Here is an 11,530-nt window from a genome sequence, read left to right as displayed (position 1 = left end):
GCTCTGTCTCTCTCTGTCTCAAAAATAAATAAACATTAAAAAAAAAAAAAAAAGAAAGCGACTCTCATTCTCTGGAACATTTGGAACCGAGGGCATTTTTCTCCCTCAGGAGGTCATAGCCTTCTACTTCCCGATGCTCCTTGTCTACCTTTCTGATTCAACTTAAGAAGAATAACAAGGGAGCACCTGGGGGGCTCACTCCTTTGAACGTCTGTCTCCGGATTTTGACTCAGGTCATGATCCTGGTGTTGTGGGATCGAGCCCCGCGTGTAGCCCTGCATGAAGCCCCAAGTCAGGCTCAGCAGTGGGCATGCAGCCTGCTTGGGATTCTCTCTCTGTCTCCCCTGCTCTCTCTCTTGCTCTCTCTCTCTCAAATAAAAATAAAAAAAATTAGGGGTGCCTCGGTGGCTCAGTCAGTTGAGCGTCCAACTTTGGCTCAGGTCGTGATCTCACAGTCTGTGGGTTCGAGCCCCGCGCCGAGCTCTGTGCTGACAGCTGGAGTCTGGAGCCCGCTTCTGATTCTGTGTCTTCCTCTCTCTCTGCCACTACCCCTCTCGTGTTCTGTCTCCCTCTCTTCCTCTCTCAAAAATAAACATTAAACAAATTAAAATTAAAAGGAGGAATATAACTTTGGATATAAGCTTTGTTTTAAATTTTAAATTTTACTTTTTTTAAAGTTTTCATTTGAGAGAGACAATGCAAGCAGGGGAGGGGCGGAGAGAGAAGGGGACGGAGACTCCAAAGCAGGTTCCACGCTGACAGCATGGAGCCCCACTCAGAGTTCAAACCCATGAACCGTGAGATCGTGACCTAAGCCAAAGTCGGATGCTCAACCGACTGAGCCACCCAGGTACCCTTAAGATTCAATAATCACGCTTACTAGCACTAATTAATATGATTGTTAAATTAAAATTTTTAACGTATATTTTAATATAATTTATATTTATCATATATACAATTTATAATACATATAAAATTTAGTATACTTTTAAATATAAATCTTATTATATCCTAAGCCAATTTTAGAATAATCCTATTACAGCTCAAATCGTAGAACCAGGCAAATGGAATAAAAGCATACATGTACTTCTTTCTGTTGACTTACTTTGCTGTTTCAAGGGAAAATGTGCATGTTCTCAGGCCCTGCCACTGTGGGGAATAAGCTTAGGAACTCCCTGAGCCTGCACTGATGGGTTAACAAGGCATAAAGAATTACAAAGCCAGAGGATGCTGACACCCAAGTTTGGGTAACAAGGTTAGGTAAATAGGTATGGAGAGAACAGCCGAGGCCCTAAGACAGAAAGGGCGGGGCCAAAGCCCCAGGATAGGGAGGGCTGGGCAAAGGCCCCAATGCAGAGGTATATGAGGTAAACAAGATTAGGTGTTCAGGGCGAAAGTGTCCCCCAATTTAGTACTGTAGCAGAAAGCTGCTTTCACAGGAAGGAAGGACCAAATTGGGTAAACGGGTAAACGGGGCTATAGACCACTGCGGGCGAAAGTTGCCCAAAGTGGAGCTAATTAGCAAAAGAAAGGTGCCTTGGTGACCCTGAGGTAGCACGCTCTGTCTTTCTCGTCCCCTAGGCTGGCAAGATACACAGACGCAGCGCCTATGTCTGCTGCTCAGCGCCAGGATTTTGTTTTGTGTTAACCCAAACCCCTAACACCGTGTATCTTCAAAACCCTCTTTCCCTCATGCCCATGAGTTAATATTCACAGATTTATTGTCTCTTTGTGCACGTCCATCACCATGTTTGTAAGCCTTCTGATCCTAATTAAAACGGAGCAAGGACCCTTAGTCGGGGCTGTTGTCTCCTCCTGGACATTAGCCATCTCTCGCATTTTAATCCTGCGTCCTGCTTTCGTGCTGGACAAGAAAGAACTCAAGACCCAGAGTCTACAACACGCCACATAGAGAAAAAAGTCATTTATGCTTTAAATGCTAACTCAGGGTCTGTCTTCCCACAACCCTTCACGATGAGCTCAGTCACCCACAACAAACGAACCTGCTTTTTGCCAGGGCCACGGAGTAAAGGCAGACTTGTGGCCCATACAGGCCAGCTGAGTTCTCTGCAGCCATCATTGCTCCGGAGTGGACCCCGCAACCAAGGGTGCAGCTGAGCGGATGACCTTGATGTACTACACTGTTTCACGGTTCCCGACCAATTCATCCACCAGCTTTATAAAACTATTATTCGATCACCAGTTTATCAACTGCATAGTAGAATTTCTTTGTCCTATCTTTGTGGTAAACGTTCTAACTGGATAAGCGCATGCACAAAGGAAAGTTTTCCAAAACAATTAGTGCTGCACAACTGTGCGAAGGAAAAGCGTACATGGAAGGGTCACACACTATTTAAAACTTGAAAATCAACAGTGTTAGTACTTACGAACGTTTTGTAAGATTCAGGCCACATGTTTTAGATTAGAAGAGTCTAGTAGACGCTAACTGGAATAATCGAATAAAATATTTCTTTTTTACAAGGGAAGAATAGATTTACAGTGTGCGATTGTGTGAATTACTTAAAATTTGAGAATAAGGATTTAATATTAAAAAAATCTTAATAAATATGGGGTGTATGATAACTTTTATTTTGTGGAAATAAAAGGATGTTAATATGTAACTTGACAGTATCCATTCTTTTTCAAGTGTTCACTAATTTATTTAATCAAAAGTTTGAATATTATAGACGAGTCTGTCCTATCATAACATAGAACTTCCTGTGATCTCAAGATGCACCCAGTGTGTTCAACAAAGAGTAATCTCAGAATGGCTGATTTCAAGAGGTTGTGAATGTCTTATGCTCTGTTTTGTTCTAATTTTTTTTTAACGTTTATTTATTTTTGAGACAGAGAGAGACAGAGCATGAATGGGGGAGGGTCAGAGAGAGGGAGACACAGAATCCAAAACAGGCTCCAGGCTCTGAGCGGTCAGCACAGAGCCCGACGCGGGGCTCGAACTCATGGACCACGAGATCATGACCTGAGCTGAAGTCGGACTCTTAACTGACTGAGCCACCCAGGCGCCCCTGTTCTAAATTGTCTATACTTGCAGGTGATGTGAGTGTGAGCCCTATATGTAAATTGCTACTTAAGCTCCTATGCATACATGCACTCTAGTGGTTATAAAATATGGTGACCAAAATTAAAATGTGAAATTCAGCGGATAGCTCTGAAATATTTTCATGTGGTTATTTACAAACAGGGAAACTGTGGGTTACTAAAGATGCCTTCACAATCTCTGTTCCCAAAAGACACCCAGATTAAAACAATTACCAAACACGGTGAATGTACACTCTAGAAATCCATAAATGTCAGCCTCTGTCCATCCTTATTGTGAAGACTGATTTCAAAAGCAGGAGACTATCTTCCTGATGGCTTTAGGAGTCTGGTACTACATCGCAAGTTCTAATTAATGCACAAGTTTCATATTGACAGAGCGTGTGGCCTCACCCCGGCTGACTCGAAGCCAGTGGTGGGTGATGGTCCAGTGAGACCAAAGAAAGGACCTAGAGAGAACGACGGGGAGACAGGCTTCCTGGGGGGACCTGTGTGCAGGGAGTCCGGCAGTGACCAAATGGACAAAGTATCGCCGCTGGGATCTACGTGCAGCAAGCTGTTAGAACAACTAACCCAACAACTACCTGGGCCCTTCCCCTCCTTGCATGGCCAGCGTGCAAGGACACCTTTGCTTACAAGGGAGACACTCCAGCTTGGTCACCCCCGGAGTCCCTGACCTGGAACGCTGAGCACGTTTTTCTACATGTCCTGCCTGATGGGAATATAGAGGGAGGTCAGGGTCTCTACATTCTCAAGGCAGTGATTGACAGGGGCACCACACCAGGGATCCAGCACACGGCACACACACACAACTTTGAACGTGCCTACCGTATACATGAGAACACTACCGATGTGGCCGTAAACCGCAGTGGGACAAGCCCTGAATCATCTTTCGTAACTTGTACATCCACCAGAGTGTGACACGTAAACATTCATCATTCCCATTTTATGATCGGGAGTTTTCATGATGAAATATTTTAATTCTTTACACATAATTGTCTATTTATAAATAATTATTTTATGTGTAAAATACACAATTTACTTGTTTACTTATGTATACATATATACCTTGAAGAACATAGTGTATATATGTCATAAACACATACGCTGAGATATTTAGATGAGTTAAAAACTATGAAACAATGGCCCTCAAAATAGATCAAATCTATAGCCATTACTATATGAAATAGTCATTACTATATGAAACATTAAATGCTTCATATAAACATTTTTACTGAAGAATTTTTCACGTGTCTTTATGAGATTTGAATACGTTTGTTTCTATCCAGGCAACACAACTTATGAGCCTTTCTCAGGGGTGCAGTCCCTCAAACTGACAATATACACCGCACTTCTATTAGCAATAAGGTTTCCTCTGCCAGAACCTGGGCTCCTTCTCTTATTTATTGAGTTGTAAGAGTTCTTCATATATCTGTATGTGTGAGTTCTCTCTCTCTCTCTCTCTCTCTCTCTCTCTCTCTCTCTCTCTCCCCCCCCTCCCGCCCCTTCTCTCTCTCTCTCTCTCTCTCTCTCCATATATATATGTATATATATATATATATACCACATACGATTTACAAATATTTTCCTCCTCTTCTGTGGGGTATCTTTAAACTTTCCTGTCTTTTGAAGCACAAAAGGTTTTAATTTGGATGAAGTCCAATTTGTTTTTTCCTCTGTTGCTCTTTCTTCTAAGAATCCCTTGGCGAACCCTCAGGGTCATGAAGGGCTACCCCTAAGTCATCCCTCTGGGCCAAGCTGCCTTCCAGACTATATTATCTTGCCTCCCTACCAGCAGTGTAGGAGTTCCAGTAGCTCCATATATCTCTTCACCAGCACTCAATATCATCAGTCACTTCTTCTGTTTGTTGTTAGCATTTCTAATAGGTGGGTATTCTAATAGGTAGCATTGCTGATAGGTTTCTAATGAGTGATAATCTCATTGCGGCATTAAATTCCCTAGTAATGATGTGAGTCATATTCTCTTGTGTTTATTTAATATACATAAACTTTCTCTGAAGTGTTCAACTCTTTTGCCCATTAAAAAATTTGAGTTGTGGGGTGCCTAGGTGGCTCAGCCGGTTGAGCATCCGAATTCAGCTCAGGTCATGATCTCACAGTTTGTGGGTTCAAGCCCCGTGCCGGGCTCTGTGCTGACAGCTCAGAGCCTGGAGCCTGCTTCAGATTCTGAGTCTCCCTCTCTCTGTCCCACCCTCTTTCTCTCTCAAAAACAAATAAACATTTAGACTCTGGTACAGGTTCAGGTTTGGGAACTTTCAGGATGTCACTTAGTAGAAGTGGCCTCTTGTACTGAAGGTTCTTTTACTTTCACTGATGGTTCTGGGAGCTCTGGAGTTTTTTCCTTCTTTTCTGGAGCAGGGGAAGGACTCCGGCTCTCGGTTCTGTGGCGGGGAGACGAGAATGACTGCGCTTTCTCCCTCTCCTGACAGGGGAAGATCGTCTTCTAGGGGAAGGAGATCTGGATTTGCGTCTTCTTGGGCTCGAGACCTCTCCCTTTTTTCTCTGCTGCTTTCTTTTTCTTCCTTATCCCTCTTATCCTTGTCTTCATCTTGCTTTTTCATAGATGCCAACTTTTCTTGTTCAATTTGTCTTTGTGTTATTTCTTCTTTCTTCAGTTCTAGAAAAGCAGAAGGGATTCCGGCGATGTTTTCTTGTGCACTTAAGAGCAGGGGCCACAGTTCTCCCATCAATTCTCTAGCATTTTTTCCATTCAAAAACCCAGTCAGGTTGATTTGCATCATTTTGGAGTCTGGATTCTTCACTTCCAGCTGGTCGAATATAAACTCAGTCACCACATCATCCTCAAACCCAAGGATTTCCGTTACTCGTTTTGTTACCCAAGGCTTTATAACCTCCAAATTTACTTTGCTCGTATCCACCCTTTTTTCTAGGCATTCTGCAAATTTCAGCTGCTTCAGTAACTTCTTCTGTTTGTTGCTGAACCGATTATCCCGTTCTGCACTCGTTCCGCGGAAGAATCCCGCGTCCATCCGGCCGCCTCGCTCGGAGATCGCTCCCTATCCCAAGACACACCGCGCCCTCCGGGGAAACATTCCGAAAAAGAAAAGGAGAAGGAGGAGCCCCGACCAAGATCTCGCTCACCTCCCAAATCAAGATCCCGGACACGGTCTCGCTCTCCTTCTCCTACTCGACCTAGACGGCGTCAGAGATCCCGATCAAGATCCTACTCCCCGAGGGGCGCCTGGGTGGCGCAGTCGGTTAAGCGTCCGACTTCAGCCAGGTCACGATCTCGCGGTCCGTGAGTTCGAGCCCCGCGTCGGGCTCTGGGCTGATGGCTCGGAGCCTGGAGCCTGTTTCCGATTCTGTGTCTCCCTCTCTCTCTGCCCCTCGCCCGTTCATGCTCTGTCTCTCTCTGTCCCAAAGATAAATAAACGTTGAAAAAAAAAAAAAAAAAAAAAAAAAAAAAAAAGATCCTACTCCCCGAGAAGGCGGCCATCTCCTCGAAGAAGAACTCCACCAAGACGAACGCCACCTCCACCCGGGCATAGAAGAAGTAGCTCTCCAGGGAGACGAGGGAGGCGTTCACCAGCGGCCTTGTCCGGAGGAAGTTCGTCATCTTCTTCGTCTCGGGCCCGGTCACCGCCGAAGAAGCCCCCTAAGGGGACGTCCGGCCCCCCTCGGAAAGCTCGTAGGCTGTCTCCTTCAGCCAGTCCTCCGACGCGAAGGCATAGGCCGTGTCACCTCCGGCACCTGCGCCGCCAAACGCGCGTGATCCCCCAACACCCCAGCAGCCAAACCGGACAAGGCACAGTCGTGTTTCTGGCTCTCCGGGGAGAACTTCAGGTAAAGCGACGAAACACAAAGGTACCGAGAAAAGAGCGTCCCCTCCACCAGCACCTAAGCCTAGAAAAGTAGAGTTGTCCGAATCGGAAGAAGATAAAGGTGGCAAAATGGCTGCGGCCGACTCTGTGCCGCAGAGACGCCAGTACCGACGACGGAACCAGCAGCCTCCGTCGGATTCTGGCTCCTCTTCTTCCTCGGGACGTGAGCGACCCAAAAGGTCCCGTGTGAAGAATGGTGAGGTAGGCAAGCGGCGGAGACATTCCCCTTCCCGGAGTGCCTCTCCCTCACCTCGAAAGCGCCAGAAAGAGACCCCCCCTCCCCACCGCCCACCAGAAGGCGCCGTCCTCCTTCTCCTGCCCCCCCTCCTCGAAGGCGCGGGTCTCCCACACCGCCAGCTCGACGAAGGGCTCCTTCCCCTCCCCTCCCCCCGGCGCCGCTCACCGTCCCCGAGAAGGTACTCTCCTCCAACGCCGAGGAGCTACTCCCCTTCTCCGCCTGCAAAGAGAAGAACGGCTTCTCCCCCTCCCCCCCCTCCCAAACGAAGGGCCTCGCCGTCTCCACCACCAAAGCGCCGGGCCTCCCGTTCTCCACCTCCCAAACCGAGAAGCTCCCCGGTCACCCAGAGACGTTCGCCTTCGTTATCATCAAAGCATAGGAAAGGGTCTTCCCCGAGCCCATCTACCCGGGAGCCCCGGTCACCACAACCAAACAAACGGCATTCTCCCTCACCGCGGCCTCGAGCTCCTCAGACCTCCTCAAGTCCTCCACCTGTTCCAAGAGGAGCGTCGTCATCACCCCGAAGAAGGCAGTCCCCATCTCCAAGTCATAGGCCCATTAGGAGAGTCTCCAGGACTCCGGAACCCAAAAAGACAAAGAAGGCTGCCTCACCAAGCCCTCAGTCTGTAAGGAGGGTTTCATCCTCCCGATCTGTCTCAGGATCTCCTGAGCCGGCAGTTAAAAAACCCCCAGCACGGGGCGCCTGGGTGGCTCAGTCGGTTAAGCGGCCGACTTCAGCCAGGTCACGATCTCACGGTCCGTGAGTTCGAGCCCCGCGTCGGGCTCTGGGCTGATGGCTCAGAGCCTGGAGCCTGTTTCCGATTCTGTGTCTCCCTCTCTCTCTGCCCCTCCCCCGTTCATGCTCTGTCTCTCTGTGTCTCAAAAATAAATGAACATTAAAAAAAATTAAAAAAAAAAAAATAACCCCAGCACCTCAGCCTCCTGTCCAGTCTCAGTCACCCTCTACCAACTGGTCTCCAGCGGTACGGGTCAAAAAGGCCAAAAGCCCAACACCAAGCCCATCTCCGGCAAGGAACTCAGACCCAGAAGGAGGTGGAAAGAAAAAGAAGGACAAGAAACACAAAAAGGATAAGAAGCACAAAAAACACAAGAAGGAAAAGGCCGTGGCTGCAGCCGCTGCGGCTGCTGTAACCCCTGCAGCCATTGCTGCTCCCACAACCACATCAGCACAGGAGGAACCGGAAGCGGAGCCCGAGCCTAAGAAGGAGACCGAAAGCCACCCCGAAGACAACCTCGATGACTTAGAAAAGCACCTGCGTGAAAAGGCGCTGAGGTCGATGCGGAAGGCTCAAGTGTCCCCACAGTCTTAGGTGGGAATGCGTGTTACGATGTACATTTTATTTGGTTTGTACGCAATTCAATTTCAAAATTGCTAAAATGTGTTTGAGCTTTAGACTATAACATTTGTTGTAATAATTGCTAGGTTGAAGTTCACCATGTAAAAAAAAAAGGGCATGGATTTACATTGCAAAAGGTGTCCACAGTGTATTAGTGACATTCTTTCATTGACAGCTGACATAAATTTCATTTAGAGTGAAATATTTTAAGCCAAAAAAAAATCCCCTTTTTAAAAAAGGGGGTTTCAATATTGTTGGCATTCTTATGGTTTCTTTAAAGGCCTTGGCTATTCCCAGAGGTTTTCCTTTCTTTTCGGTTTTTTTTCCCCCTTTATTTTTTTTCTCATTTGAGTCTTAGCACCCATTTAAGTTATGATGCTTCCAACCTTGTACGGTTTGCAAGCTAGCCCAGAAATAAGACCACTGTTGAACTACCCCAAAAGTATAAATGAACATTTTGATGCCACAATCTTTCCTGTTGCCTGTGGAGTCTCTGCTGAAATGAATCCAGATTCGAGCTCTAGGATGAGACGGAAAATGAAAGCATGTTGTTTGCCAGGACACTGTGGGTTTATATGGATGTGTAACAAGTTGATTTGGAACACTGGAATTTCATTCTATTCTGTTGTGGTTTTTTTGTAAAGGCAATTAACTAGTCCCAGGAAGGATCCTTCAGTTACATAAAAGTTTGTTTTATGAAATGTCACGGCTCCATTCATAATTTTGTCTTGTTCTTCCAACTGGTATATACAACTTTCAGAGCTCTCTCATATTTGGAAGGCTGGAAGGGCCCAGACTTTGAAATAGTGTCTTGTTTTCACTGTTTTTGTTTTGTTTTTTGGTTTTTTTTTTAAACTAAAGCTATATAAAGCTTGTGGATTAGACAGAATAAATTTCTAAATTTAAACAATAAATAAATAAATAAACATTTAAAAATTTTTTCAAATTGAGTCGCTGTGTCCTTATTTTTGAGTTTTGAGAGTTCTTTATATATTCTGGATATTGGATATAAATTCTTTCTTAGAAATGTGATTTGTGAATATTTTCTCTAATCCTTAGCTTCTCTTTTTTCTTTAACTTTACTTATTTATTTTGAGAGAGAGAGAGCATGAGTGGGGAGAGGAGCAGGGAAAAAAGATTCCACGAACCATGAGATTGTGACCTGAGCCGAAATCAAGAGCCAGATGCTTAAGCGACTGATCTACCCAGGTGCCTCTCCTTTTTCTCATTTTCTTTTTGCTTTTTAAAGTTTACTTATTTTGAGAGAGTGCGCGAGCAAAGTGGGGGAGGAACAGAGAGAGAGGGAGAGAGAGAGGATCCCAAGCAGGCTCTGCATCATCAGCGCAGAGCCTGATGCAGGGCTTGAACCCACCAACCATGAGATCATGACCTGAACAGAAACCAAGAGTCAGACATTTAACCGATTGAGCCACCCAGGTGCCCCCCCCCCTTTTTTCATTTTCTTAACATATTTCAATTGACCCAACTTTAAATTCATTAATACCGTCTTCTGGTATGTCTCCTCTGCTGTAAATCCCATGCAATGAGTTCATGATCTCTGACGTTGTATTTTTAGTTTTAGTATTATCCACTGATTTTTTATAACTTCACTTTGTTATTAGTTCTACATCTTTTCATCCATGATATCTATCTTTTCCTCTATCTTCTTCTACTTATTATTTTTTTCTTGAGACAGAGAGGGCACAAGTGAACGAGGGGCAGACAGGGAAAGAGAGAGAGAATCCTACAAGGGGCAGAGAGAGAGAGAGAGGGAGAAAGAGAGGGAGAGGGAGGGAGAAGCAGGGCTTGAGCTCACCTGATGCAGGCCTCCAACTCATCAACTGTGAGATCACGACTGAGGCACCAGGTGCCCTTCTACTTATTTTTTTTATATTTTTAAGAAAGAGAAGAAAGAATCCCAAGCAGGCTCCACGCTCAGTGTGGAGCACAAACCAGGGCTCAATCCCACAACCCTGGATCATGACCTCAGCCAAAGTCAAGAGTCAGATGCTCAACCGATTGATCCACCCAGGCACCCCATATCTTTTCCTACTTATTAATAATAGTTATTTCAAAGTTATTATCTGTCCATTCCAATATCTGAATCATTCATAAGATTTCTCCAATACTTTTTCTTTGATCTTTATTTATTTTTGAGAGAGAGAGACAGAGCGTGAGTGCGTGAGGGGCAGAGAGAGAGGAGACACAGAATCCGAAGCAGGCTCCAGGCTCTGAGCTGTCAGCACAGAGCTAGACATGGGGCTCTAACCCACGGACCATGAGATCATGACCTGAGCCGAAGTCAGACCCTTAAACGACTGAGCCACTCAGGCGCCCCTTGGATTTCTCCAATACTTTATATCCTTCCGGACTTTTTATGTGTACTTGTTCTATCTGCTAATAATAGAAGGGAGTTAGTTAAAATCTCCAATTATGATTGTGCACTTTTCTACTTCTCCCTTTAGCTCTATCCATTTTTAAGCAGCTTTATTGAGACATAATTCACATGCCATTGAATTTGCCCACTTAGGTGTTCAGTTCAGCGACTCTCCGTGAATCGGTAGGTATGGGTCCCTCATTAAAGTCCAGTGTCATCACTGCCAGATGTTCCCCCCACTTCCGCTGGCAGTTAGTCCCCACTTGTAAGCCCGGCCTAAGGCAACCACAAGTCTGGACATTTTCATGTAAATAGAAAATCCAGTCTAGTCTTTCGTGACTGGTTCCTTTCTTGCGGCAGCTACGTCGTGCGTCTTTTTATCGCAAAAAGGTATTTTATTGTATGGACGTAGCATGTTTTCCTTAGCCACTCACTAGCTGTTTTGAATTTTTTCCAGTATTTATTATGAGTAATTCTTCTAGGAACTCACATACTCTGCAAGGTTGGGAGGCTGTCTTGTAGGAAGCTCTATATGCCCCGAATCAAGAACCGTCCCTCCCGCACTTGTAATGCCAAGGGTCCAATCTAAAAATAAAAACTACTGTAAGTAAAACAGGGAACTTAACGTGGGAAGTTG

At 45.5% G+C, this 11,530-nt stretch overlaps 1 protein-coding gene across 1 annotated transcript; it reads left to right on the top strand.

Moving 5' to 3' along the window:
• The first annotated feature begins 5,022 nt into the window (after nt 1-5,022).
• Nucleotides 5,023-8,617, top strand: LOC125149309 (serine/arginine repetitive matrix protein 1-like). Its single transcript, XM_047828184.1, is given in 6 exon segments — nt 5,023-5,027; nt 6,528-6,774; nt 6,777-7,191; nt 7,194-7,306; nt 7,308-7,845; nt 8,083-8,617. Coding segments are annotated over 6 exon segments (1,725 nt in total). The 3' UTR covers nt 8,490-8,617.
• The last annotated feature ends 2,913 nt before the right edge of the window (nt 8,618-11,530 follow it).

This window comes from Prionailurus viverrinus, chromosome D3 (genome assembly GCF_022837055.1).
Source record: "Prionailurus viverrinus isolate Anna chromosome D3, UM_Priviv_1.0, whole genome shotgun sequence".
NCBI lineage: Eukaryota > Metazoa > Chordata > Mammalia > Carnivora > Felidae > Prionailurus > Prionailurus viverrinus.
This window is presented reverse-complemented; position numbering and strand designations above follow the sequence as displayed.